This window comes from Leptodactylus fuscus, chromosome 9 (assembly GCF_031893055.1).
Source record: "Leptodactylus fuscus isolate aLepFus1 chromosome 9, aLepFus1.hap2, whole genome shotgun sequence".
In the NCBI taxonomy this organism is placed as follows: Eukaryota; Metazoa; Chordata; class Amphibia; order Anura; family Leptodactylidae; genus Leptodactylus; species Leptodactylus fuscus.
Genome location: NC_134273.1, coordinates 57431606 through 57456680, shown reverse-complemented (window position 1 = coordinate 57456680; position 25075 = coordinate 57431606). Strand labels below are relative to the sequence as shown.

Genomic DNA, 25075 nt, shown 5'->3' with positions numbered 1-25075 from the left:
CTGTCTCATAGTCACAAAGTTCACATTCTCATATGACCCGGATTTGAAATCCACTATTCGTCTAAAATGGAGGTCACCTGATTTCGGCAGCCAATGACTTTTTCCAATTTTTTTCAATGCCCCCAGTGTCGTAGTTCCTGTCCCACCTCCCCTGCGCTGTTATTGGTGCAAAAAAGGCGCCAGGGAAGGTGGGAGGGGAATCGAATTTTGGCGCACTTTACCACGTGGTGTTCGATTCGATTCGAACATGGCGAACACCCTGATATCCGATCGAACATGTGTTCGATAGAACACTGTTCGCTCATCTCTAGTTTTTAATACGCTGAACTAAAGGACTGAATTTTTAAGCAAAGATATCCAGCTCTGCAGTGAGTGCCCTCCGACTTTGTTTATTCTTCTGGTTATACATTGCTGTAAAAACGGAGTCTGCAACAAAGTCACACAAATTAACTTTTTCTTCAAATCCACACCATTTTAATTTTTTTTTCCAGCTTTCCAGTACATTGTACAGAATGATGAATGGCAGCATCATGAAGAACAATTTGTCATATGGATCTGAGAAAGGAAAAATAAAAAAGTTATGGGGTTTGCAAAGCGGGAAGGCAAAAACAAAAATTGGCAAGGTGTTAACCAGTACAATAGGGGACTTCTGTGGACATTTGGCGAGCCGGATCTCATGTCTGTAGAGTATTTACTTCAAGAGTTTTCATTTCTTGATACAGGGCTAAAGGAAACTGCATGTACTACTACCTGATCAGTTAGGCGTCTCCAGTCAGTATCTGAGTCACCGCAGAATTTGGATTTAGCAGAAGCATAGAATATCCAAAGGGCTGAATCATAGTGAGACATCCCTGCTGATTGGTGGTGGTTGTTTTTTTTTCTACACTGTCCCAATAATGTTATAAATATCCCTGTATGGTCACATCACTGTGTTACAGTACAGGACATAATCATAGCAGGGACACCTCCAGATATTACCTAGCATTTGAATTTAGTGAAAAGCACTTGTGTTCACATTCAGTCAACAAAGAGCCATATAGATTAAAGAGGATGTCAGGTCACAAGTTACCCACTAGCAAGAGGACAGGGTTAACTTACTGATAGGAGGGGATTTTGAATAGAGCAACTAGTCAGAAATGTACACTGTCCCTCCATTCATTTCAGTAGGAAATACCATTGAAAGAGATAGCTGAAGTACAATCGCTTTAAGTTTTAATGTGCATTGTAAATTACATTTTCCTTTTTGTTGCATAATAGGAACAGAAAAACAGGATTCCAACTGCAAGAGACATCACATGAGAGACACTGCACTAAAGTAGCTCCCATTGTTCTAGAATTACGTCTGGTGGATTCCATCATTGTATCTGTCCTTACATTGAGGAAATAAAAAAAAGTTAAAAAAAAGCTTTATACTGCACTATTTTATTTTTTTTTACCATCAAATGTAATAAGTTTGGTAAAGTTCATATAAAGCACATGCATATATAGTAAACTTACTTGAAGCAGTACATCTTGGATAGTTTATATTTCCATTTTCACATTGGACCTTGAGTTTATTTTCTGGAGTCATTCCTTCAGTACACTGGAATGTAACTGTTTGTCCATTGTCCACTATAGAGCTTATATTATAATGAATATTATTGACTACCATTGTATTTTGCTGTAATTCACAAAAACCTGGAAGAGAAATTATTACATAGAGTTACATAAAGTGATAAACTCATAAACTGTGAGATTGAAAAAATAAAGACACCTGTCTATTAAGGCCCACCTGTAATCCTACAGATTTGATCTAGAAGAAAGTAAAACCTTGTGTATACAAATTCAGCTCAGACTAGCCCACCAGGGTAGTGGTGGATCACATGGAGGGCACCATGCCCTTGGGGGTCTTGGCTGCCTTACACTGCTTTTTAATAGATTATTAATTTACCAATCCTCTACTCCTGCCCACAGTAGTCACTTCTTCTATTTGCTCTTCAGTCTCCAAGGGGCCCCATGCACCAGACATGACATCAGAATGTGATATACAGCACACAAGGCCCCCTGGAGGCTGAAGGTTGAAAGGGAAGCAGAGAAGACCATGGGTAGAACTGGGGATCAGTAAGTAAATAACATCTATTACCTGCTGGAGTGGCCTAATCACTGTATGGGAGCCTGTAAAGGGGGCAGCTGCTGTATTGTTAACTGTATTGTTAAAGGGGAAGTATACTGTGTGTAGGGCCAGTAAATAAGGAAATTACTGTATTAAATACTATAAAGGAGAAATACACCGTGTGTGTGTGTGTGTGTGTGTGTGTGTGTGTGTGTGATTGTGTGTGAATAAAGGGGGAATGTTCTACAATGCAACAGCTAGTAGGCTCCTGGCCCAATATACACTGACTATGCACACCCTTGTCTTTTAATGGAATTTTACATGGAAGTTTTTTCCTGCATTTCTTGTATGGGCAGTCTATATATTTATATACGTTTATCATATCTCTCATTAAATACCTCATCTTAAGACTAAAATGTAACTCCCCAAATGTCACCTATAAATGAGGTCTTCCATGCCTCTTATCAATTTTGTGGACCAATTTTGTTGAAACTAAGGCTGGGCAATTTTGCCAAAAAAGAAAATCAATATATTTTTTTCCAACCCTAGGGAAGATTTTCGATTTTAATCTCTATTAAAAAAAAAAAAATCTCTTTTAAAAAATCTCTATTAAAAATAAATAAATAAAAATTATATATATATATATATATATATATATATATATATATATATATATATATATATAGGTTGCCAAATTCTGACACCTGTAACATTATGGGAGGTGAAAATGGTGAAAGAATGGTAATTTAGCTATAATGTTTTTTGTTTTTTACTTTTATGGTTTTAATTATATGGGATAAACTTTTTTCTATTTTGGGCATTTTTAGATGCAAGATACCTAATGTGTTTATTTGTATATGCATAAAAAAATAAGTTTGTTCCAATTTATTTATTTTACTCCCCCTTGTCCCCCTTGCCCTCAGTCTATGCATTCCTGCCATAGGCCTCAATAGTTATATCATGATGACAGCATAAAATTCTACTCAGGCACTCTAGAATTGAAAAAGTATCAAAAAGGTTTATTAGAACATCTTGGCAATTTTGTTACCACACGGCAGTATGTTAGTAGGTTAGTATAACATCACATATCCACAGACCCTGGAAGTTTGGGTCCGATGGACCTTAATTCTTTGCGGTATACTTGTTAAATACAGTTTTGCATATGTTGTGGAGACTGCATATCCAAACATAAAATGGACATCCTATGTGGTGGGTAGATGCTTCCTGTCCCAAATAATTTTGCTAAAATGATACATGTGGCTTCCCAGCTCAGATTCCAGATGCTCGAACAGATTCCTCCTTACATAAGGGAGGTGACTCAAACAACATAAATCCTTTTGGATTCACATATTACGTAGCCTAACACCAAATGGTCTCAACCAAGACTGTTATCTGATTATTTTCTAAAAATTGAGGTTTATTTTTAGAGTATTAATATTTAGTTTCATTTGCACATACTATGATAATAGAAAGTGGGCATTATATTACAAGATATATATGTATTTTTTTTTAGTTTCCCCATTTTGGATAACATTTTTTTTCTTTCTTATTTTCTTCCTTGTTTTTTAGATTATATTTTGAAATAATACATTCTTACTATTACAATAGGATCTATTTCCCATATAATTATCATACATCTTGATCATACCATATCAATGCTATTTAATTTATTGCCTACTCCTTTATTTGATGTTCATATCATAGGGACTATACAATTGTGTCCAAATATTGATAGGATGCTACTGCTACCAATTTATAGCTACTCTCTGTATTCTGATCAGATGGGATAGTAGAGAGGAGGATAACAATAGTAGGATCTCTCCTCTTGAGGAGCAGTAGACATGCGTGCACTGCTTCAATCATGTGATCACAGGGAGGGACGTCATGTGATTTCACTAAAGGGGGATTTGGAGTACTATATAAGGTTGGCACACACACCACCTATTACATGGTGGTGTGCAGGCTGATATTAACATTCAGGTATCACACCAAGCTTTCACCATCAGGCACAAAGATCTGATGAAGGGTTGCGTATTGCATGTTGGCAATCATACCCCGAAATGCGTTATCTAAAACACCAATAAAAGCCTGTTGATTCACTTCAAGGCATATTACATCCTGTTTTTCAAAAGGAGCACAATACGTGGGGCAGAGGAGCTATACGCTCCATTTTAGTTGTTAACATTCAGGTATAGATCGAGATGCCCAAATGCAAGGAATTGATTTACTAATTGGTTCCGGGTTCTCCTTTCACTGATTTCTTCTGACCTTTAACAATAGATTGAGAATACATTGCCATGTATGAACTAACTGACGCTGGGTTCATTCTTGTGTTCGGCTTTCCGTTCTTCAGGTCCCCAAGTGGTTCGCTTAAAAAACAAACAGTTATCCACGGACCCCATAGACTGTAAAGTGGTCTGCCTGGTTTCTGCCTGAAAAATGGAGAGAAAAATCCTACTTGCAGGACCCCCTAACAGAGACCAAGTGTTAGTGTGAACCTAGCCTAGCCACTGCCTCTCCCACTGTTGCCAGTCCTGGCACTGCAGTCCAGACCACCAACCAGGACACCTCCACATCTTCCTTCACCACTTTGGGGACTTCTCCCTCATCCTCCCTCATCTCCTTCTCCTGCACCACAGTGTGGTACTGTGTGCAGACACACGTATCTAATCCTCCCCTGTGTGATATTGTGTGAAGAGGCACTTATCTAATCCTATGGCGCATGGAACTGTATGTAGACGCACGTATTTAATCCTATGGCATGTGGTACTGTGTGCAGACGTGTGTATTTAATCCTCTGGCGTGTTGTACTGTCTGCAGATGCGCGTACCTAATCCTCCCCGTGTGGTACTGTGTGCTGAGACAAAAGTGTGCTGAGATAAAAAGTAGCCTATGTGTTAATTGAGGTTACAAACTATCTATGTGCCAAATTTCATCCAATTCCGTTCAGTCATTTTTGCATGATTGAGTAACAAACATCCAAACACACAAACATCCAAACACACAAACTTACACATTTATAATATTAGTAGGAATAGGATAGAAAGAACCAGGCCTGTAGCAACTAGCAATTATTGCACATCTGGCGTCAGCAACTCTGGCCACACCTCACTGACAGTATTTAGTATGACTAAACAAGATGACTGTGCACATGTTCATACTTTGATATTTACCTGATCTGAAACATTTTGGATATTGCAACTTTCCTTGATCACAAGTAGTTCTCATGTTTGTGCCAGATGGAGCTTCATATCCAGATTTACACTTAAATTCCATTGGCTTTCCATGTTCACTGTAAAGTTTTTTCTGTCCTGTCCACCGTAACTCTATATTATTTTGTGCCATGTCCTTTTCCGATGCAGTACACGGCTCTGAAACATAAAATAGGCATTCTCACCAGATCATCATCTCTTTTTTATAGAACAAAAGCAACGAGTCAGATCCTTGTCACTTGTGTCACATATGCGCAATACTATAAATACAATTTCACTAAATATATAATAATAAAAATAACTAATGGATCACAATTACAAGCTATCTATACTAGATGGCTCATTGAAATTCTATTCGGTTCAATGATGTTGGAATCGACCAATAATAGAACACAAACTTTTTTTTCTACACTATCAGGGCTGGCGTTAGGAGGGGACAGACTGGGAAATTGCCAAGGGTTCCTGTTCCCAAAGGAGTCCCCTGGTGATCTAGAGCGTAATTAGTCAAAAATTAGTCAGGCCTGACCACATCAATAATGAAAAAGGTACTACATCATGTGCTGCAGGGCCCCTTTCCAATAGAAGCCTGCCTAGGGGAGGTCTGTACAATTAAACATTTTTATTTACCTCTCCTGAGCTCCTGGCATCATCTTCCTTTTTGAAAAAGGAACAATGGAGTTCCGAAACGCGTTGGCATTTTTTTAGGGGTTTTTCTTTTTTCTTTTTTTGTTCTTTCATTTGCAATTATCATGATTTGGTCATTTTTATGATATCTATTAAAAGTTAAATTTTATCTACTATCGAATATTTGCCAGACTACACATTTTTCTATATGTTATATATTTCCAGCACTTTTGGAGTGAAGTGCAAGCCGTGCACCCCGAAGAGACCTTTTCATCATTAGAAGTGAGCAGGAACAAACTTTGACTTTTTTTATACATAAATAGCTAATGCTTGGTTCACACATCAGTATGCCATCTGTCCATTTGAATTGAGACTAAAAACGGACTGATGCACATACTGATTGTATACTGAAACCTTTTTATGCTGATAGCAAACACTGCCCTCCCCTAGAGGACAGATAAGGGGATTAAAAGTAACAATTGTAAACAGAGTAGAGATAAGGCCATATAATAAATGTCCTTATCTCATATAATAAATCGGTCCACAGACAATAGTCTTTGGGGGTCTCATCTTCCTCTTAGTTGGTGGCAGGTGGACACCTATTGGGCAGCGATCTCCACAGTTGACTCTTCTTCTCCCAAAGGATGTAGAATTTCCTCTTCTCATCATCCAATTAGATTAAGACAAGTCAGAAGAGTTTTATTGGTGCCAGAGGGAATGGTTGTATGGTGGGGGAGGGGGCATTAGAACACGTGGGAGTGGTTAAAATAGGGGAGGGGGGGGCAGAAATGGGGTGAATGGGTGATTTGGGGGTATAACAGTCCAAGGGGTTTCATCTTTCCCTCATTTGGTGTCAGCTGGACACGTACTGGGCAGCAATCTCCACAGTGGTCTGATCTTCTTCCAGTAGGATGTAGAGTTTCCTCTTCCTGCCTGCAGATGTGAAGTCTGGGATGTGGGCAGAGAGTCTTTGGAAGTAGACGGCCCTAACAGCTGATTATTTGGTGCAGGAAGTGTGTCTCGTCTTCTAGGGTCCCCAGTCACAGTGTTGGCACAGTCTGTTTTCCCGTGGCTTGTATGTCTGCCTGTGTCGCCCCGTTTCAATCTCTAGGTTGTGGGCGCTCAGTCTGTACCGGCTCAGGGCTTGTTTGTGTTTGGGGTGGGGTATTTTCTCCAGGTAGGTGGCCATGGTGTAGTCCCTTTGCAGTGACTGGTACACGGTGAGTTTCTAGGAGTTATTTATTGCACTTCTCCATTCCTCGATGTACCGCTGTTTGTCGCTCTCCATGGCCCCTTTTATTTGAGCCTTGTTCAGGGCATGTTGGGAGTTTTGGTTTGGCAGACGGCTGATGCTTGGTTGGGGGGCATCGGGTTTGCACAGGGCTCTGTGGCTCAGCCAGGCTTTGTGGTGGTAAGAGCCAGGGCTGCTGCCCTGTATGTGTGTCCAGAATGATAGTCCCCTCTTCTGAATGGTGAGCCATAGGGGGAGCCTGCCTAGCTCTGCCCAGTATCCCATGTTAGAGGTGCAGCAATGGACATGGAGGAGGTACTTGCAGAACTCTAGGTGGAAGGTCTCTGTTGAGCTGGAATCCCACTTTGACTGGTCTGAGTAGGTGGCTGGGCCCCAAACCTCACTGTCATAGAGAAGGATCGGAGCGATGACTGCGTCAAATATCTTCAGCCAGACCCTCACTGGTGGTTTGAGGTGGTACAGTTGTCTTCTGATGGCGTAGGAGGTTCTGTAGGCTTTTCCTTTCAGGGTTTCTATTGCTGCTTTGAAGCTCCCTGATTGGTTGAGCTACAGCCCCAGGTAGGTGTAGCTGTTGGTTTTCTCCAGTATGGAGCCTTTCAGTGTGAATTGTGGGGTGGGGGCTTTATTGTGGCCCTTCTTCTGAAATACCATGACTTTGGTCTTCTTGAGGTTGATGGTTAGAGCCTACGTGGTGCTGAATTTTTCCAGTACTGCCAGGCTGTCTTGGAGGTCTTTCTCAGTAGGGGACAGAAGTAGGAGGTCATCGGTGTATAGCAGGAACTTCACCTTACAGTCGTTCAGGGTGAGGCCTGGTGTTGGAGAGGCCTCTAGGGCTGTATCCAGTTCATTGATGTAGATGTTGAAGAGCGTTGGGCTCAGGCTACAGCCCTGTCTAAGGGCCCCTTCACACGGAGTAAACGCACCGCGCATTGTGGCGCGTTTACGGCGCGTGTACGCCGCATTTTTTTACGGTGCGCGATTACGCCGCGTTAACGCCGCGTAAACGCAGCATTAACGCGGCGTAATCACGCACCGTAAAAAAACGCGGCGTACACGCGCCACAATGCGCGGCGCGTTTACTCCGTGTGAAAGGGCCCTAACCCCTCGGGCCTGCTGGAAATATGCTGTCCTTTTCCCATTCACCTTCACACTGCACTGGTTTCCGGTGTAGGAGCTCTTGATGACATCATAAGTTCTTCTGCCCATTCCGCTCTCTAGGAGTTTCAGGAGCAGATCCGGGTGCCATACTGAGTCAAATGCCTTCTTAAAATCCATGAAGCAGGTGAATATTTGACCTCTTTTGGTGTTGTGGACGTGGGTCTTGATGAGGCTGTGCAGGGTGTAGATATGGTCTGTGGTGCGGTGGTTTGGCATGAACCCTGCTTTGCTCTTGCTGAGAACCTCATGTTGTATGAGGAAGGTGAGGATTCTGTTATTGATGATGCTGTTGAACAGTTTCCCCAGCATGCTGCTGATGCAGATCCCTCTGTAGTTGTTGGGGTTGTATTGGTCTCGATTCTTGTAGATGGCGGTTATGAGGCCTTTGTTCCAGTCTTAAGGGAACTGTCTGGTGTTGAGGACGAAGTTGAATAGTTTTGCACATCTTACAGTGTTTGAGGTTATCTATGGAGTTCACCTGTGATTCATATGGCATTGGCATGATTCAATAACTGTTTGTGGTGATGGTTTACAAAACTTGTGGCTAGAGAATTTACCCTCTTGCAATATAATGACGATCCAACCCGTAGCCTGTTCCCGAACTATATGGGGACCACAGGCAATTGCCTGTGGTCCCCATTTGTTTATCTGTTTTCAACTTCTATGAAGAACCAGTTTGTAGGTACGGATGTATATAAACACTGATGGTATGGGCAAAGTTTTGGCACAGAATAGCTTAAGAGGCATAATACATTGTTAAAGGAAAAGCGGCATAGTGAATACATTGTAGTGATGTATAAGTCCGCTCCTTTATGTCCTTGATTATATTATTCATTTAGTTTCCCCAGCATTGCGTTAATATATCAAAGCGATGTTGAAGTCCACGCGCATGTGCGTGACGTCATCGCATGTCTAAAGATGATTGGTCAATGCACTAGCCAATAGTATCTTGGCCTGCACGCATGCGCGCCACGTGGTTGGTGGGCATGTTCGTTCGGACCAATCATATCGGATGACTTGATTTTAGACATTATTAATGCTAGAAAGGAAGGGTGCATATACTGGCTGTGATTGGCCCATCGTGGTTTTGGGGGTTGGATCCTTAAATAGCCCGGCATTAGCAGGACGCTTTACCTCTGTTTAGTGAGCGGTCCTGCCGGCGGTCAGTCTACTCTACTGCCAGTCTATTGTTAAAAGCAGCTTTTACTGCTGGTAATACAACAATTATCTCAGAATTTGCCCCTGAAGATTCTTGTTATAAGATGAAACACGTAGGCTTTTATATCAGGAGTTATTGTTATGTTAAGGCGCCCTGGACTAAACCTCTGTGACCTGTGGTAGTTATTGCTCCAACCTTTCATCCCTGTTGGCGTGGCGTTAGGCCAGTAGCCTCAGGGAGTAGGGGGGTGCATCTTCCTTACATAGTTACTGATCTCAGACTATTTCATTCAGCCCTGTCAAATGCCTTGGCATACTATTTTGTGTTGTTAAGGGAGGTAGGGATTTATCAATAGGGATCACATTTGATTATTTTTCCCTCTTCCCTACCTATACCATTCTATGCATTCAATGCATATATGATGTACAGTAGTGATTCACTGGCCATATTCCTGACTGGAGCGGTCTGACTCTATTTTAAATACCTTTAGTACTATTTTAATTGTGACAATAAAGGTGAAGATTTATATTTTGTGTCTAGTTTAGTACTTATTTTGGGATCCTACCTATTTCCCTTCAGTGAATCCTTTGCCAGAGCTGCAGCAGTGGTAGCACAATGGCCCGAGAAATAACAAGTTGCCTATTCTGTGTACTGTCTATGTCAGGTTACTGCAGCTCATCTTCCATTCACTACAAGTAATGATTTTATTTTCTTTATCTTGTTTTTGTCATGAAGTATAATGAACATACCTAGACACTCTGGTGCTTCACTCCAGACGCCATTCGTACACCTTACAGTCCTTTCTCCTTTAAGAACATAATAACTTGGGCATCTATAGGTCACAAATTCACCAGATTTATAGTTGGCTTTTCTAGTCTGGTCAGTGTCTCCAGATGGTACATGTGGTGGTGGACCGCACTGCTCACCAGTTCCTGAAAAAGAAACAGTTACACAAATATAGTAAATGGCTACAATAACGGTGTAACAAAATAAAGTATTTTATATAAAAATTGTGATTTTTTTATTTATTGCCACATAATTTAACTGAAGACTTCTAAAGCAAAATCAAATCCAGTATTTTACTTGACCAAGAATGTACTTTAAAAGAAAAAAATAACAGTATTGGTAATATGACTGAGTGGAAGTTGTCTAAAATATAACGTTTATTAGTATGTTTAAAACAAGTTTATAGAAGTATAAAAGACTATTGCCTCTACACTGGTATTGTGAGAAAGTGAAGGGTGTGGTCTGGGAAGACAGGCATGTCCCAGCCAGGCAGCTAAAGGGTGTTTGGTAAAGATTCACACCAGGGAGGTCAGCTGACTAATCAGGCCCTAATAACAGTCTGAGTGTGAAGACTAGCAGGGTGGCACCACACAGACAGAGTTGAACTGTCCAGACCGGACCTTCAAAGCAGGTACTGTGCCACCCGTTGTTGTTGCCGAGGTGGGAGACTGGTAGCAAGTCTCCTGTATAGTCAGGAAAAAGTTTCCTTATGTTTAAGTTAGTTTTCTCAGCCGAGAAGGATTTTGTTTTGTTTATCCTGTGGCTTTGCAAAAGCAGTGTATGCGTTACATAAGAATAAAGCCTGAACTTGTGTGCCATCCAGTGTCTGTGTCCCTGTTTCCTGAACTGCTACAAGCATCTACCTGAGCAATTCCCCACAATATGTATGAGGCAAGATAGCTTGTGGACTACAAGTAAGAATAAGTCCACTAGTAGACTACTAGAGACATCTGTGTCAGTCCAAGGCTGCACATGGAAAGAATATTAGGGCTAAGCCTCTGGTTGACATATACTGTATAGTGAAGTATGGACCTTCTGAGGTTCCTTGTGTCCACAAAGCCTGTCCTCCCGAGCGAGAGGTGGAACCACAAAAGTAGTGAAAAAAATGCTGAGAATGACAGGAAGAATATGGATAGTGCTCAGGACACCTCTGGGGAAGGAGAATTTTTTTTCGGCATGTGCTCAAAGTTTTAGAAGGCCTTGCACTTCTTTGGGCACAGAAGGTGGCTCTCTTGCCAATTCAGTTTTCATAGCGGCTGGTTTTTCATAGCAGCCTGCATTTTCCAGTCTAAAATAGTTCCAGATGAATCTCTCAGATGTAGCTGTTCTTCAGGACAACCAGCTGCTGATCTTTCAATTTTTAATGCTTCAAGGTACTTGTGCCATGCCATCAGCAGTTTTCTTATACCTCCTTGAAAGCAGGCCTACACAGTGGTCACACGCTTTTGGATATGCTCATTAAATGCTTAGGTTTCCTCCAAGAGGAGGTAGTGGCCCCTTCCCCTTTGCCGGGACGATCCAGACTGACCTTTTAGCTCAGTAAGTGCTATATACACAGCTATTGGCGCCGCCATCATGTGGCCGCCCTCTGACCTGAAGGTCATGTGATCCACCGGGATCAGTGTCTTGCAAGAGCTGCTGGGTCCTACAGGACCCAGATCAGCTCTGTATCTGTGTATACAACATCCAGGAGGCTCTATTCCTCCTGCAACTGGGGAAATCAGCCTCTAATACAAAGAAAAAAGTGATCAGATGTCTCCAAAGGTCTCTTATGACCTTATGGGGACACCATCTGAAAAAAAAAAAATAAAAATAAAAATAAAATATATATATATATATATATATATATATATATATATATATATATATATATATATTAATAAAAACGTTTTTTTTAAAAAAATGTAAATAAAATAATTTAAAAAATAAGTAAAGTGATGCGCCAATAAAACACTGTTATTAAAAGTTATTGCCCCACCCCGACAACACCATGCAAAATAAAAATTACCGTAATGGAGAGGAAAAACTATTTTCTAAGGTTTTACAGTAGCAATTTGTGTTATTAAATAAAAAAAAAAAGAAAAGTGAAAACCAGACACAATTCCCCTCCTATTTTGTTTATATGTTCCAGATATAAAATAAATAAATAAATAAATGAATTAATTAAAACGCATTCAAAAATAAAAACAACATAAAATAAAGTCCTATGTGTCCCCGAAAAAAGACGCAAAAATTAGTTGAATGAGACGTATGAGAAAAAAGTTACAGCCCTCAAAACCACACATACAAAATAAACCTAAAATGTGTCTGGTCTTGGACCACAAACTGGCCCGGTACTGAAGTGGTTAATGGAGCTGCTGATAATATGGTTGCCCCCAAGTGAGGAAAAATGCTAATTTGAAAAACAGTAAGTGAAATACCAGTAAATGATATTTTATTGGAATTGTACTTACTTCTGCACACTGGTAGCTCGATCCATTGTTTGTTCTTACACAGAGCATCTCCTGATCCTTCCAGAGAATAACCAGTATCACACACATATGTAAACCTTTCACCAGCTTCATAAGTGGATTTGGTTCTGGATGATCTATATTTGCCATTTGAAATTTTAGGTGGAGTTCCACAAGATGTTTCTAAAATAAAAAAAAAAAATCAGGTAAATAGACATTTATTTCCATTACTATTCCATCCTTCCCCTGTACCTTTTGTCTTTCCCCCTGTTGTCCCTTCCTCCCGTTTTGACCTCTGATTTTCACCTGCTGTACCTGCCTTTTATCTTAGGCCTGGCTTAGGCCACATCTTCATTCGGTATTCCATTCTGAGAGTCTGCATGGAAACCCCCGAATGGAATACCAAACGCATTGACAAGCTGTGGGGTTAGGAAAACACACAGACCCATAGACTATAATGGGGTCCAAGTGATTTCTGCCCAAAAAATGCGGAGAAAAAAGTGCTTCTTGCAGGTCTTTTCTCTCCACATTTTTCATGCAGAGAGGGGAATGGAATAGCCCGAAAGCAGATGTGAACCGAGTCTTAGTGTAAGTTCACACTGAGTAAAAACCAGCTTATTCTGAACGTAAAACACGTTCAGAATAAGCGGCGTATAAAGCAGTTCCCATTCATTTGTATGGGAGCCGGCATACAAGCGCTCCCCATAGAAATGAATGGGCTGCTTTTTTCACTACGAGCGCTCCCATTGAAGTGAATAGGATGTGCTCGCGTGTACGGCTATCTCGGCTCATGCCGAGCCGTACACGCGGGCACTTTCCATTCACTTCAATGGGAGTGCTCATAGTGAAAAAAGCAGCCCATTCATTTCTATGGGGAGCGCTCGTATGCCGGCTCCCATAGAAATGAATGGAGCTGCTTTATACGCCGCTAATTCTGAACGTGTTTCACGTTCAGAATAAGCTGGAGTATACTCAGTGTGAATGCACCCTTATATTGTTTTTTTATGTGTTACTAATTTTGCAGAACAAAAACCCCTTTGTGGAATGGGAATGTATGTCGTTTTGATTCCATTGTTTTAGGGAGGTAATTTGGTGAAAACACCAGATCAGCTATTTTGATTCTTTTTCCGGCTACGTCATTTACCGTATGGTACAAATGTTTTTATATTTTAATAATTTGGGTGTTCTAGGACTCAGGGATGCCTAATGTGTTAATGTTTACTTTTATGTATTTGTAATTATATTCTAGGGAAAGGGGGGTGAGTTAAACTTTAAGGTTTTTTTTATATATATATTTTTAAAACGTTTTCTTTTTTTTTAACTGTTTTTTTGCCTCTCTAGTGGGCTTGAATATGTGATTTGTAGATCACCAGTGCCATAGACTGCAATACTACTGTATTGCAATCTATGGCAGATTCGCTATGCAACTACTGCAGCCTGCTGCACACAGGCTTCAGTAGTTACAATACTATGGCAGCACTGAGAGCCTTCAGAAGGCTCCAGGCTGCCATAGTAAGGGGAAGCCTCCCACGATCGCGCTGCGGGGGAGGGGGGGTCCTGTTACTAGAAATCAAAGAGAAAGCAAAAGTAACCACTCATACGTCGTAGTTGCATTTGACCACAGCATCTGAGTGGTTTAATGCCCATGATCAGAGTCATCTCTGTTTACGGGCATTACTGCCAGATCCCTACTGTATGAAACAGTGCAGACCTGGCAGCTAGTGCGGCCGTCATGTTTTTTCAGTGCACCCAATACGTCCTGGTGCACCTAAGGGTTAACCTCGCTGGCGCCTCGGTCAAAGCTGCCTCCGCTAAAACCGACCCTATGCATCGCAGATTAAGAGTTATCAGCTTTAGGAGCACCAGAAGATAGCAAGTGTGCGTATCCCTGCTAATTTCAACAATTTTGAGGTGCTTTAAAGAGGACCTTTCATGGTTTGGGGCACAGGCAGTTCTATATACTGCTGGAAAGCCAACAGTGCGCTGTAGAAGAGCTGTGCGGTGAAGAGCTAGCACCAATAGCGCTGTGCTCTGAGACCGGGGAGGAATGCCCCCTTCCCTCCTGATAATACTCGTCTATGGATGAGTACTGTGAGCAGAGGTAAAGGGCGTTCACTATAGGCGCTGCTTGTACAGAAATGCCCTTCTGACTGTAAAGAGCTACGGTACCGGCGCCGCTAACTCTTCACCCGGGGCACAGACCGTGAAAGCCGACAGTGCTCTGAATTCAGCGCACTGTTGGCTTTCCAGCAGTATATAGAACTGTCTGTGCCCCAAACCATGAAAGGTCCTCTTTAAGCAATGAGAAGGATAGGCAAGGTGCAGCTCAATGTGCGGGCTGAAGCCTCTTTCATTGTCAGCAGTCAGGCTCTGACCCAAATGCTTCCACTTTTCAATAAAACCACTCACAGATTGTGGAATATTTAGGACTGAAGAAATTCCAAACTGACTTGTAGCAGTGGCATCCTATTACAGTACCAAATTGATATTCAGTCAGCTCTGTAGAATGATGCATCCTTTCACAAATGCTTACAGAGGCAGACTGCATGGAAGGCAATGGGACTGAATGAAACATAAGTCAGAGGTGTGCTAATACTTTTGTCCCTATAATACATATACCACACCTGTATTTACCTATTTTAGATTAAAAATGCAAAACATATTTTTGGTTGTATATTATGCATAATTATATTATATACTAGCAGGAGGACCCGGCTTTGCACGTGTATATTTCATTTTTAGTTTGTGTAGTGACCCCATAAGAATTGCCCAGTTTTGCACTAGTGTATTTTGTATGTCGTTTGTGTCATTTGTATGTCGTTTGTAAGCCTCATGTGATCATTTGTATCTCATTTTGGATATCATTGAAAAACCTGCAATCGGTTGTTATGGATACCTGAAATAAAGTTGTGTGAATGTGACCTTGTGTAACAGTGGCATCCACAGGGCCCTACGCCTTTAAAGCTGACATGCAGCAGTGAATACAAATGGCTGGGTTGCTATGGAACTCTGATGTGTGGTACTCTGTGCAGAGCCACATATCTAATCCTCTGGCGTGTGGTACTGTGTGCAGAGACTCGTATCTAATCCTCTGGCATTTGGAACTGTGTGCATAGGCACGTATCTAATCCTCTGGTATGTAGTAATGTGTTCAGACACGCATATCTAACCCTCCGGCGTGTGGTACTTTGTGCTGAGCTGCGTATATTATCCTCTGATATGTGTATCTCAGTGTTGGATTGTACATGTGGAGTGACCGTGTGTATGGTAGTTGGAATATGAGTGAAAGACTTATAGGTTTGTATTGGCCTATGGGGTCATTGTTTTGGGAATACTGTATCTCTGGAACGGTACATCCGAGCGAGTTGAGGTCTTCTCTTAAACCTTCCTGGACACCTGAAGTAACTGTGTGCCAAATTTGGCGAAGATCGGTCCAGTTGTTTGGTCATGCATAGTGGCCCCATAAGAGTTGCCCAGTTTTACACTGGTGTATTTTGTATGTTGTTTGTGTTTGTTTCCATAAGCGCCAGGTGATCATGTGTATTTCAGAATGGATATCAGTGAAAAACCTGCGATCGGTTGTTATGAATACCTGGGGTAAAGCTGTGTGACCTTATGTAACAGTGTCATACACAGCAGTGAAGAAAAATGGCTGATACTGTGCCTGACTTATGTACCTAATCCTCTGGCGTGTGGTAAAATGTGCAGACACGTGTATCTAATTCTCTAAAGTGTGGAACTGTGTGCTGAGGCATGTATCTAATCCTCCGGCGTGTAGTACTGTGTGAAGAGGCATGTATCTATTCCTCCGGAGTGTGGAACTGTGTGCAGAGGCACGTATCTAATCCTCTGGTGTGTGGTTCTGGGTGAAGAGGCATGTATCTAATCCTCCAGCGTGTGGTACTGTGTGCAGATACGCATATCTAATCCACCGGCTTGTGGTACTGTGTGCAGATGCTTGTATCTAATCCTCCAGCGCTTCGTACTGTGTGCTGACGCATATCTAAACCTCTGGCGTTTGGTACTGTGTGCATAATCACGTATCTAATCCTCCAGCGTGTGATAATGTGTGGAGACGCATGTATCTAATCCTCTGGTGGTTGGTACTGTGTACTGGTGTGCGTATCTAATCCTCTGGCATGTGGAACTGTGTGTAAACATGTGTATCTAATCCTCCGGCTTATGAAACTGTGTTCTGACGCACGTATCTGATCCTCCGGGATGAGGTACTGTGTGTAGACGCGTGTGTCTAATCCTCTGGTGTATGGTACTGTGCAGAGGTGCATATCTAATCTTCTGATGCGTGTATCTCAATTTGGATATCAGTGTTGAATTGTGCATGTGGCTTATGGAGGTCATTGTTTTGGGAATACTGTACCTCTGGAACGGTAAGGGCTCATTCACACGTGGGCAAAGGGGCGGATTTCGCTTCAAAATCCGCCTCTTTACAATGGTGGTCTATGCAGACTGCCGGGCTTCTTTTTTCTGCTAGCAGCGGTCTGCTGCTAGCGGAGAAAAGAAGCAACATGTCCTATCTTCAGGTGGAAACCGCGGCGCGCTGGGCCGCGGCTTCCACCTAGCGGCAGCACCCTCCTATGTTGGCTCATTCATTTGAGCCGAAATACGAGGGGAAAGCCGCGACCGCGATGGTTGCGGCAGGTGGGTTTTGACCAGAGAGAGACGCGGCGAGCCGCATCTCTCTCTGTGTCAAAACCCCTGCGGGACTGGCAATGTGTGAACTAACCCTAAGTCTGAGCGAGTTGAGGTCTTATCTTAAACCTTTCCGGACACCTGAAGTATCTGTGTGCCAAATTTGGTGAAGATCGGTCCAGTCATTTGGTCGTGCATATAGAACAGAAAGACAGACACTCATTTTTATAATATAGAGAGATAAATAGGATTTCTTACCAACACAAGTTGGAATGTTCCACCACTCTCCTTTAAGGCAACTTGCCCAACCATCTCCAGAAGTTGCAGAAATCTCATAACCACGGATACATGTATATTTTACTTTTTCACCATGGCTGAATGTTCCCTTTTTTATTACAACAGTTGCAAAATTAAGTTTTGGAGGTTTACCACATGGATTTTCTATAAAAAAAATAAATTTGTTAATCTCAAAGCTATAAAACACATGAGTAAAGGTATTATCTTCCCAAATGTTAAAACAAAAAGACAAGTTCAGAATGCTGAAAAACAATTATATAACGTCACAATCCCGTTTCTTCTTTTTCTGATACTTTCTTGGTTAGTTAATGATCTCTGCTTCCTGTTTCCTCTCATATAGAGACTGGTAAGGGACACTGGTAGCATGAGCAATGGGTGCAATTGCAAAATGGATGTTATGATTTTTCGTTATTTTTTATTTTGCATTTTTAACCACTTCAAGACTGACCATAGACTATATACTATACATCTGGAAGGTGACTGCATTGTTCTGCAAGGACGTACTGGTATGTCCAAGTAGAACTCGGCAGCTGCATGAGATTGTGCATCTGCTGAAACTGGTAGCCGGCTGTAACTACAGCCGGAGCTCCCAGAGTGAAGGCAGGGAAGGTTTAGTATCTTCCCTGCCTTCTCGATCATGTGTATGTAGCGCACAATGAGTACTGTATACACAGCTATGGGCGAACACATATCCTGCCGGGCTCTTGCATCTTGCAAGCGCTACTGGGTCCTACAGGACCCAGATTATCTCTATAAGATGTATATACTACCGTCCAGAAGGCTGTATTCCTCCTGCAACTGGGGCTAAATGTACCAGGAAATGTGTCTCCAACACAAGAAAAAATATATGTCCCCAAAGGTTTATGGGGACATAATGTAAAAAAAAAAAAAAAAAAAAAAAAAATAGAAAAGTTTAAAAAAAAAATTTAATAAAATAATTTAAAAAAATAAAATAATACACCAATAAAACCCCGTTATTAAAGGTTATAGCCTCACCCCCGACGACACCATACAAAATAAAAATTACTGTGACGGAGAGAGGAAAAACTTTGTGTTATTAAATTTTAAAAAAAGAAAGACAAATCAAAAATAGACAAGATTTCCCTCCTATGTTGTCTATATTTTCCAGTATATAAAAGAATTAAAATGCATGCAAAGATACAAACAACATAAAAATAAAGCCCTCTGTGAGACCGAAAGAGGACGCAGATATTAGTTTAATCACATATGATAAAAATGTTACAGCCCTCAAAACAACACATACAAAAAAAACTAAAATGTTTCTGGTCTTGAAGGGAGGTAAAGGATCTGGTATGGAAGTGATTAAGCAGCTTTCTGTGCATGTCCACATTTGTCAACACAACCAGATGACCCCTTTAGGCCATTGACAGGCTTTTGAAAATTTTTGCAAAATTCCATTTGAAGGTGAATGTTTAGGTGCATAGCCCAGCTGAAGATGCGCCTTGTTTTAGTGTCAGTCGTCATAAATCTACCCCATTGATGGGCACTTGTTTGCATCAGCCGTATTACACAGGCTGAATGGGGGAAAAATGGTCCCGACTATGATCACTGCCCTGCCCATTTGGCTGCATAAATTAGACAGGGTGGTGTACTGCCAATTCACTGATCACATCTTTTTATGCAGGAACTAAAGCGATGTTTGCTTGCTAGTCAGCTGATCTGCAGAAATATTAGATAGGAAAATTTGTCCATAGCTCTGTATTGTCAGAGGGGGCATTCCTTACTGCCCAGCCATGATGCTAAACTGTGAAGAACGCCCCCCCTAGTACTAAGCTATTGAGGAGTATAGTTAGAGAGGGGGTGTTCCTCACAGGTTAGTGTCATCACTGGTTGATAAGGAATGCCTCCTCTGACAGTACAGAGCTATGGATAATACTGTCAGGAGGTTCTTCACAGCCCAGCTAGACTCTTCTAACAGTGAAGAGATATCTGTAATGGCCCCAATATCTCTTACCTGGGACACATAACGGGAAAGCCGAAGTGTGCTGAATTCAGCGCATTGCCAGCTTTCTAGTGGTATATAAAACCGTGTGTGCCCGAGGACATGAGAGGTCCTCTTTAACCCCTTCCCGACATCCGCCTTACTAGTAGCACCGCTGGGTTTCTACTGTTTTGCCCACACCGATCGGGGACATTAACCCCTCCGGCACCTCTGTCAAAGCTGACCGAGGTGCCGTTTTCCCGACAGGATCACGTGGGCACCGCCATTCTCCCATCGATCGCCGGCACCTGGAGTAAGATTCAGGTCCGGGATCACATTGCCATGACAGCAGGGAGCCTTGTGAATAGGGTTGAGTGATCGTGTTTGGAAAAGATCGGATTCCGATCGGCGATCGAGAAAATTTCACGATCGCCATCGGAATTCCGAACACAATTTTTATATGTGGGATTAAGATCGGTGATCTTTTCCCACAATGCTTTGCTTAGCCTTCACACTGAGTATACGCTGTATACTCAGTGTGAAGGCTCTGCTGCAGTTCCATGGGAATGAATGGAAGCAGCCGGCACACAGCCTTAACCCCCTGTTCGAATGGGAGGCTAAACTAAACTAACATCTCTAGCAGCTACTTACCTCTAGAGATGGCTGCTCCGGTGCCCTCCTTCTTCTTGCCTCGCTGCCCCGCCTCCCAGGTTAGTGTTTAAAGCGCTAGGTAGGCGGGGCTTGTGGCTTAGGAGAGTGTGGGCGGGTACACGGCGGAGAGACGTGACGTCTCCCCTCCCAGTACCCGCCCACTCTCTCCTAACCCGCCCATACTCTCCTAACCTGGCAGGGAGGGGACAACGAAGCGAGAAATGCAGCGTGCAGCGGCAGCGAGGAAAGAAGAAGGCACCGGGCAGCGAAGCAGCCATCTCTGGAGGTAAGTGGACACCAGGGGGGACTAAGTAGCCAGAGGATTGATAAAAAATTATCTGGCTACTTTAGTGATTCACTACACAGCGTGGATTCTAACAATTCTTAGTTTCCATGCTGTATAGTGAATAGGATTGCTTTTAAAATCCGATCTCCGATTAATAAAAAAATCCCATTGACTTGCATTGGGATCGGAATTGGGATCGAGATCGGGTTCAAATGAAAAATGATCGGAAATCGGATTTTAAAATTGATCCTGAAAAGTCAAGATCGGCTCAACCCTACTTGTGAAGGCTCCCCGACCTGTCATTCACTGGCTTCTATTGTAGGCTACTCTATGTAGCCTGCAATAGAAGCCCTAGTTTTTTCAATGCATTAGTATTGTAATGCATTGCATTACTGATCAGACCCCCTGGGGTTCAAGACCCCTAGGGGGTCTAATAAATGCATATTTATTATTTTTTTGAAAGTAAAAAAAATATAAAAAATTATAAATAATAAAAATTCAAATCACCCCACTTTCCCTAGAACACATATAAAGGAATGTAAATACTGTGAAACATATACATGTTAGGTATCCCTGTGTCCGCAAATACAAATCTATAAAAATATTTTTCCCATAGGGTAAACGCCAAAAAAAGTGCCAAACTGCCATTTTTTCACTGTTTTGCCTCTGATAAAAATTTTAATAAAAAGTGATCAAAGCAATAACAATTCCCCAAAATGGTATAACTAAAAAGTACACCCGGGCCCGCAAAAAAATACATGAGGTGTCAGAATATGGCGATTTTTAGAAAGATTTTTTTTGCACAGTCTTGGATTTTTGTGAGGGTCCATTCACATGGAGTAAACGCGCGCTCATTTTGGCAAAGTACACGTGTAAAAATAAGACTCCCATTGACTTCAATGACATTTTACACGTGTATTTTGACGTGTTTTTTGACATGTATTTTGACATGTTTTTTTACACATGTAAATAAATTTGATTGAAGTCAATGGGAGTCTTTACATGTGTATTTTTTACACATGTATTTTGCCAAAATGAGCACGCGTTTAATCCGTGTGAATGGACCCTTAAGGGGTTAAAAGGTAAATAAAACCATATATATTAGGTATCCCCGGAATCATACCAAAACATAGAATACAGATGAGGGAGGGGGCGTTCCTCTCCGCTCACACTGAACAGCGCGATAAGTGCTGCTGTGGAGAAGAACGTTCTTGACAGTCAGGAACGCCCTTCTGACTGTAAAGAGCTACAGTATCGGCACCGCTAGCTCTTTACCCAGGGCACAAATCGGGAAAGCCGACAGTGCGCTGAATTCATCGCACTGTCGACTTTCCAGCAGTATATAGAACTGCCTGTGCTCAAAGTCATGAAAGGTCCTCTTTAAACACATGGTCAGCCCAAATCTTTTGCAATACATTCATATTATGTACTTCATTCAGAAAACTCTTGAAATTCTTACCTATGCATCTTGGTATTGCTGACCACTGTTTATTATTCATGCAAGTACTTTTATCTGACCCAATGATCTGATATCCAGAATTGCAGCCATATTGTACTTCATCATCAGTCACATATTCTTCACGTTTAGAGGATTCAATTATGTAACCATTTAGTAGGGCTGGTGGATTATTGCATGATTCAGATTCTTGGGAAAGAAGAAATATAAACAAATATTACATTTTCATTCCTCTAGGAGGGTACATGTGCAATCATTATGAGCAGGGTGTACTAAGCACATGAGCAGTTGTCCATAATGATCGATCAGATAATTTTTCTGTTGTGGCATTAGCGCCACATGCAGTCCCACATTGCGTGCACTTCCACACGTTGTGGCTCTGGCTGTATGCCGCACTGCTGGTGAACTAACTTATAGTGAAACATTTACGGATCATTGGGTGCTTCATGTTACCAGCTGCTCTGTAATCCACAAAACCGCACTGCTCTAACAATTAGCAGCCAACAATTATTAAGCCTTTCACTCTGTTCGGAACCCTCCGAACGGAATACTGAATGCATTAAAAAGTGGTGAGCAAGGAAGCACACGGACCCCATAGACTATAATGGGGTCTGTGTGTTTTCCGCAAGAATCAAGTGGAGAGAAAAGTACTTCAAACAGCACTTTTCTCTCTGCAGACACTGTGTGGAAAACGCACAGACCCCATTGGAGTCTATAGGGTCCATGTGTTTTCTTTGCTAACGTCTTTTTACTACATTCTGTATTCCTTTCGAGGAGTCCCCAAACTAAATCCCCGAATGGAATACCGAACGTAGATATGAACCGGACCTAAACTGGACAAGTTAGGATGATGTACAAATGCATACCTCCCAACAGTCCCGATTTTGGCGGGACAGTCACGCTTTTGTAGTCTTTTCCCGCCGTCCCGGACAGCTTAGAGCTTGTCCTGCTCTGCCCCTGAGTACATGCTGGAGTTACTACTGTATGGCTAACAATGTCAGGCATTTGGGGTGATTAAACTAGTTTCAGTAACTCCATGTGCCTCACATTAATAGCAGTTAACCCCATCATGTCCCTAACATTAACCCCTGTGTGCCTGACATAAGGGTTACTGATGTGTGAGACATGAGTGTAATAATAATGAAGATACCGAATTATTACCTCCATGTCGCTCACATATCAGTAGCTGTAGTGGGAGGTACACAGGGGTTAATGTGAGGGATATGATGGGGTTAACTGCTATTACTATGAGGCACATGGAGTTACTCAGGGCTCGTTCACATCTGTGCCCGGGACTCTGTTATGCAGGTTTCCGTTTCCTGCACAAAACAGGGCAGGAGACGGAAACCTGACGGCATCTTTCAAACCCATTCATTTGAATGGGTTTGAAAAGTGTCCGGCCGTGAGCGCTGGTGAGCGTTTTATGCTCTCCACGGGGAATCCGTTTTTTTTAAACCGGACACAGAGTCGGACTTGCAGTACTTTGTGTCCGGTTTAAAAAAAAACTATTTCGCCTCAGAGAACATAAAACACTCGCAGGCGCTCACGGCCGGACTCGGCATGACAGGTTTCCATCTTCTGCATGCAGAAGATGGAAACCTGATAACGGAGACCCGAACGCTGGTGTGAACCCAGCGTAACTTGTAATGCACATGACCATATTTTTTATCCACAATTGTGGATAATATTGTGGACTATTATATTTTAATGGTTCCGTACACACAGTCGTTGTTTTTGCGGTCGTGTGTCCAGGCCAAATTGAAGAGCTGGAAATTATGGAGCAGGTCCCATAGCTGTCCTAAACTTAGACCTTCCATGTCCTCAGAAATGGGTGGTCTTATATACCACTAGAAAGACTGAATTCACTGCACTGCCAGCTTTCACGGTATGTGCCCCTGTGCTGGAGATATTGGTGCCATTAATTTTGGCAGCAATATCTCTCCACTGTCAGAAGAGCGGGTCTTAGGTTTCATTCACATGGAGGAAAATTTCGTTTTATTTGGCGCTGAATTTTCCACATTGAAAAAAATGCCTCCCATTAAATTCAATGGGTTCCGGTAGCTTTTTTTTTCCACTAGTGGAATAAAAGCTAGCGGCACCCATTGAAGTCAATGGGAGGCTCTTTTTTTTTTTTTCCAGCGCCGCTGAAAATAGCAGTCAGCAGCTGACATGACAGTATTTAGCCCTGGTAGGTTAGAGAGGGTGTTTTTTTTTTTTTTTTTAAATTAAAATGCATGGGATAAATTGTAGGGCTGCTTTATTCATGGGACTGTCTGAAGGATGGAGCTGGAGCAGGCAGAGAGGATAGTGCTGTCTGCATGCAGTGCCATGTTGTAGGTGGAGGAGGAGAGAGGGGTAAAGATTTTTACATGAGACTGCATATTAGGAGGTGGATAAAGGGAAAAAGTGAGGCTGTACATGTGTATTGTGCAGGGATGTGGAAATTAGGGGGTATTCACATGGAGTAAAGTGGCGCTGATTCTGCCATGATAACTCGCGGCAGAATCAGCGCTGATAAAAAGAATCCCATTGATTTCAATGTGTTCCGCGTGGAAAACGGAACCTATAAGTCAATGGGAGTCTTTATTCGCTGATTCTGCCGAGAGTTATCATGGCAGAATAGCGCCACTTTACTCCGTGTGAATGCCCCATTGTATTGGAGTATGTGTATAGGCAGGTGGAAGGTAGGGGAATTAGATGTATGGATGTGGTGTACAAGGGACACTAGCTTCACACCTGTGATCGTGTTTCTGTTCTTTGAGTCCACTTGCGGACTTGAGGGTCAGATAGAATTATAGGCAGGAAAACTGAACAACAGCAGCTCTTTTCAGAGCTATACTGCAGGGAGAGGAGATATACACCTCCGGTATATCGATTCAACCTGCCAAAATATCCCAAAAGCCCTTTTTTCCCAACCACTGGTATATAGTATATACCGGTCTCATAGGGGTAAGCAGAAACCTGTGTACTCACATAGGGTATATAAGATCCCATATACGCTCAATCTAGCTTTCCTCGGTGTATACCTCCCAAAAATCCTAAGTGGTATACAGCAAATCC

The 25075-nt window shown here is 42.1% G+C and overlaps 1 protein-coding gene across 1 annotated transcript in view; it reads right to left on the bottom strand.

Annotated features, from left to right (window-relative positions):
• CFH (complement factor H) overlaps positions 1-25075 on the bottom strand; it is a 177294-nt gene that overhangs the window by 18213 nt on the left and 134006 nt on the right. Inside the window, exons 19-24 of the mRNA XM_075287702.1 lie at positions 22019-22204; positions 17642-17824; positions 12737-12916; positions 10247-10429; positions 5266-5463; positions 1498-1677 (exon numbers count right to left, since the gene is read on the bottom strand). Coding sequence (XP_075143803.1) covers positions 1498-1677; positions 5266-5463; positions 10247-10429; positions 12737-12916; positions 17642-17824; positions 22019-22204 — 1110 coding nt within the window. The remainder of the gene's footprint in view (positions 1-1497; positions 1678-5265; positions 5464-10246; positions 10430-12736; positions 12917-17641; positions 17825-22018; positions 22205-25075) is intronic.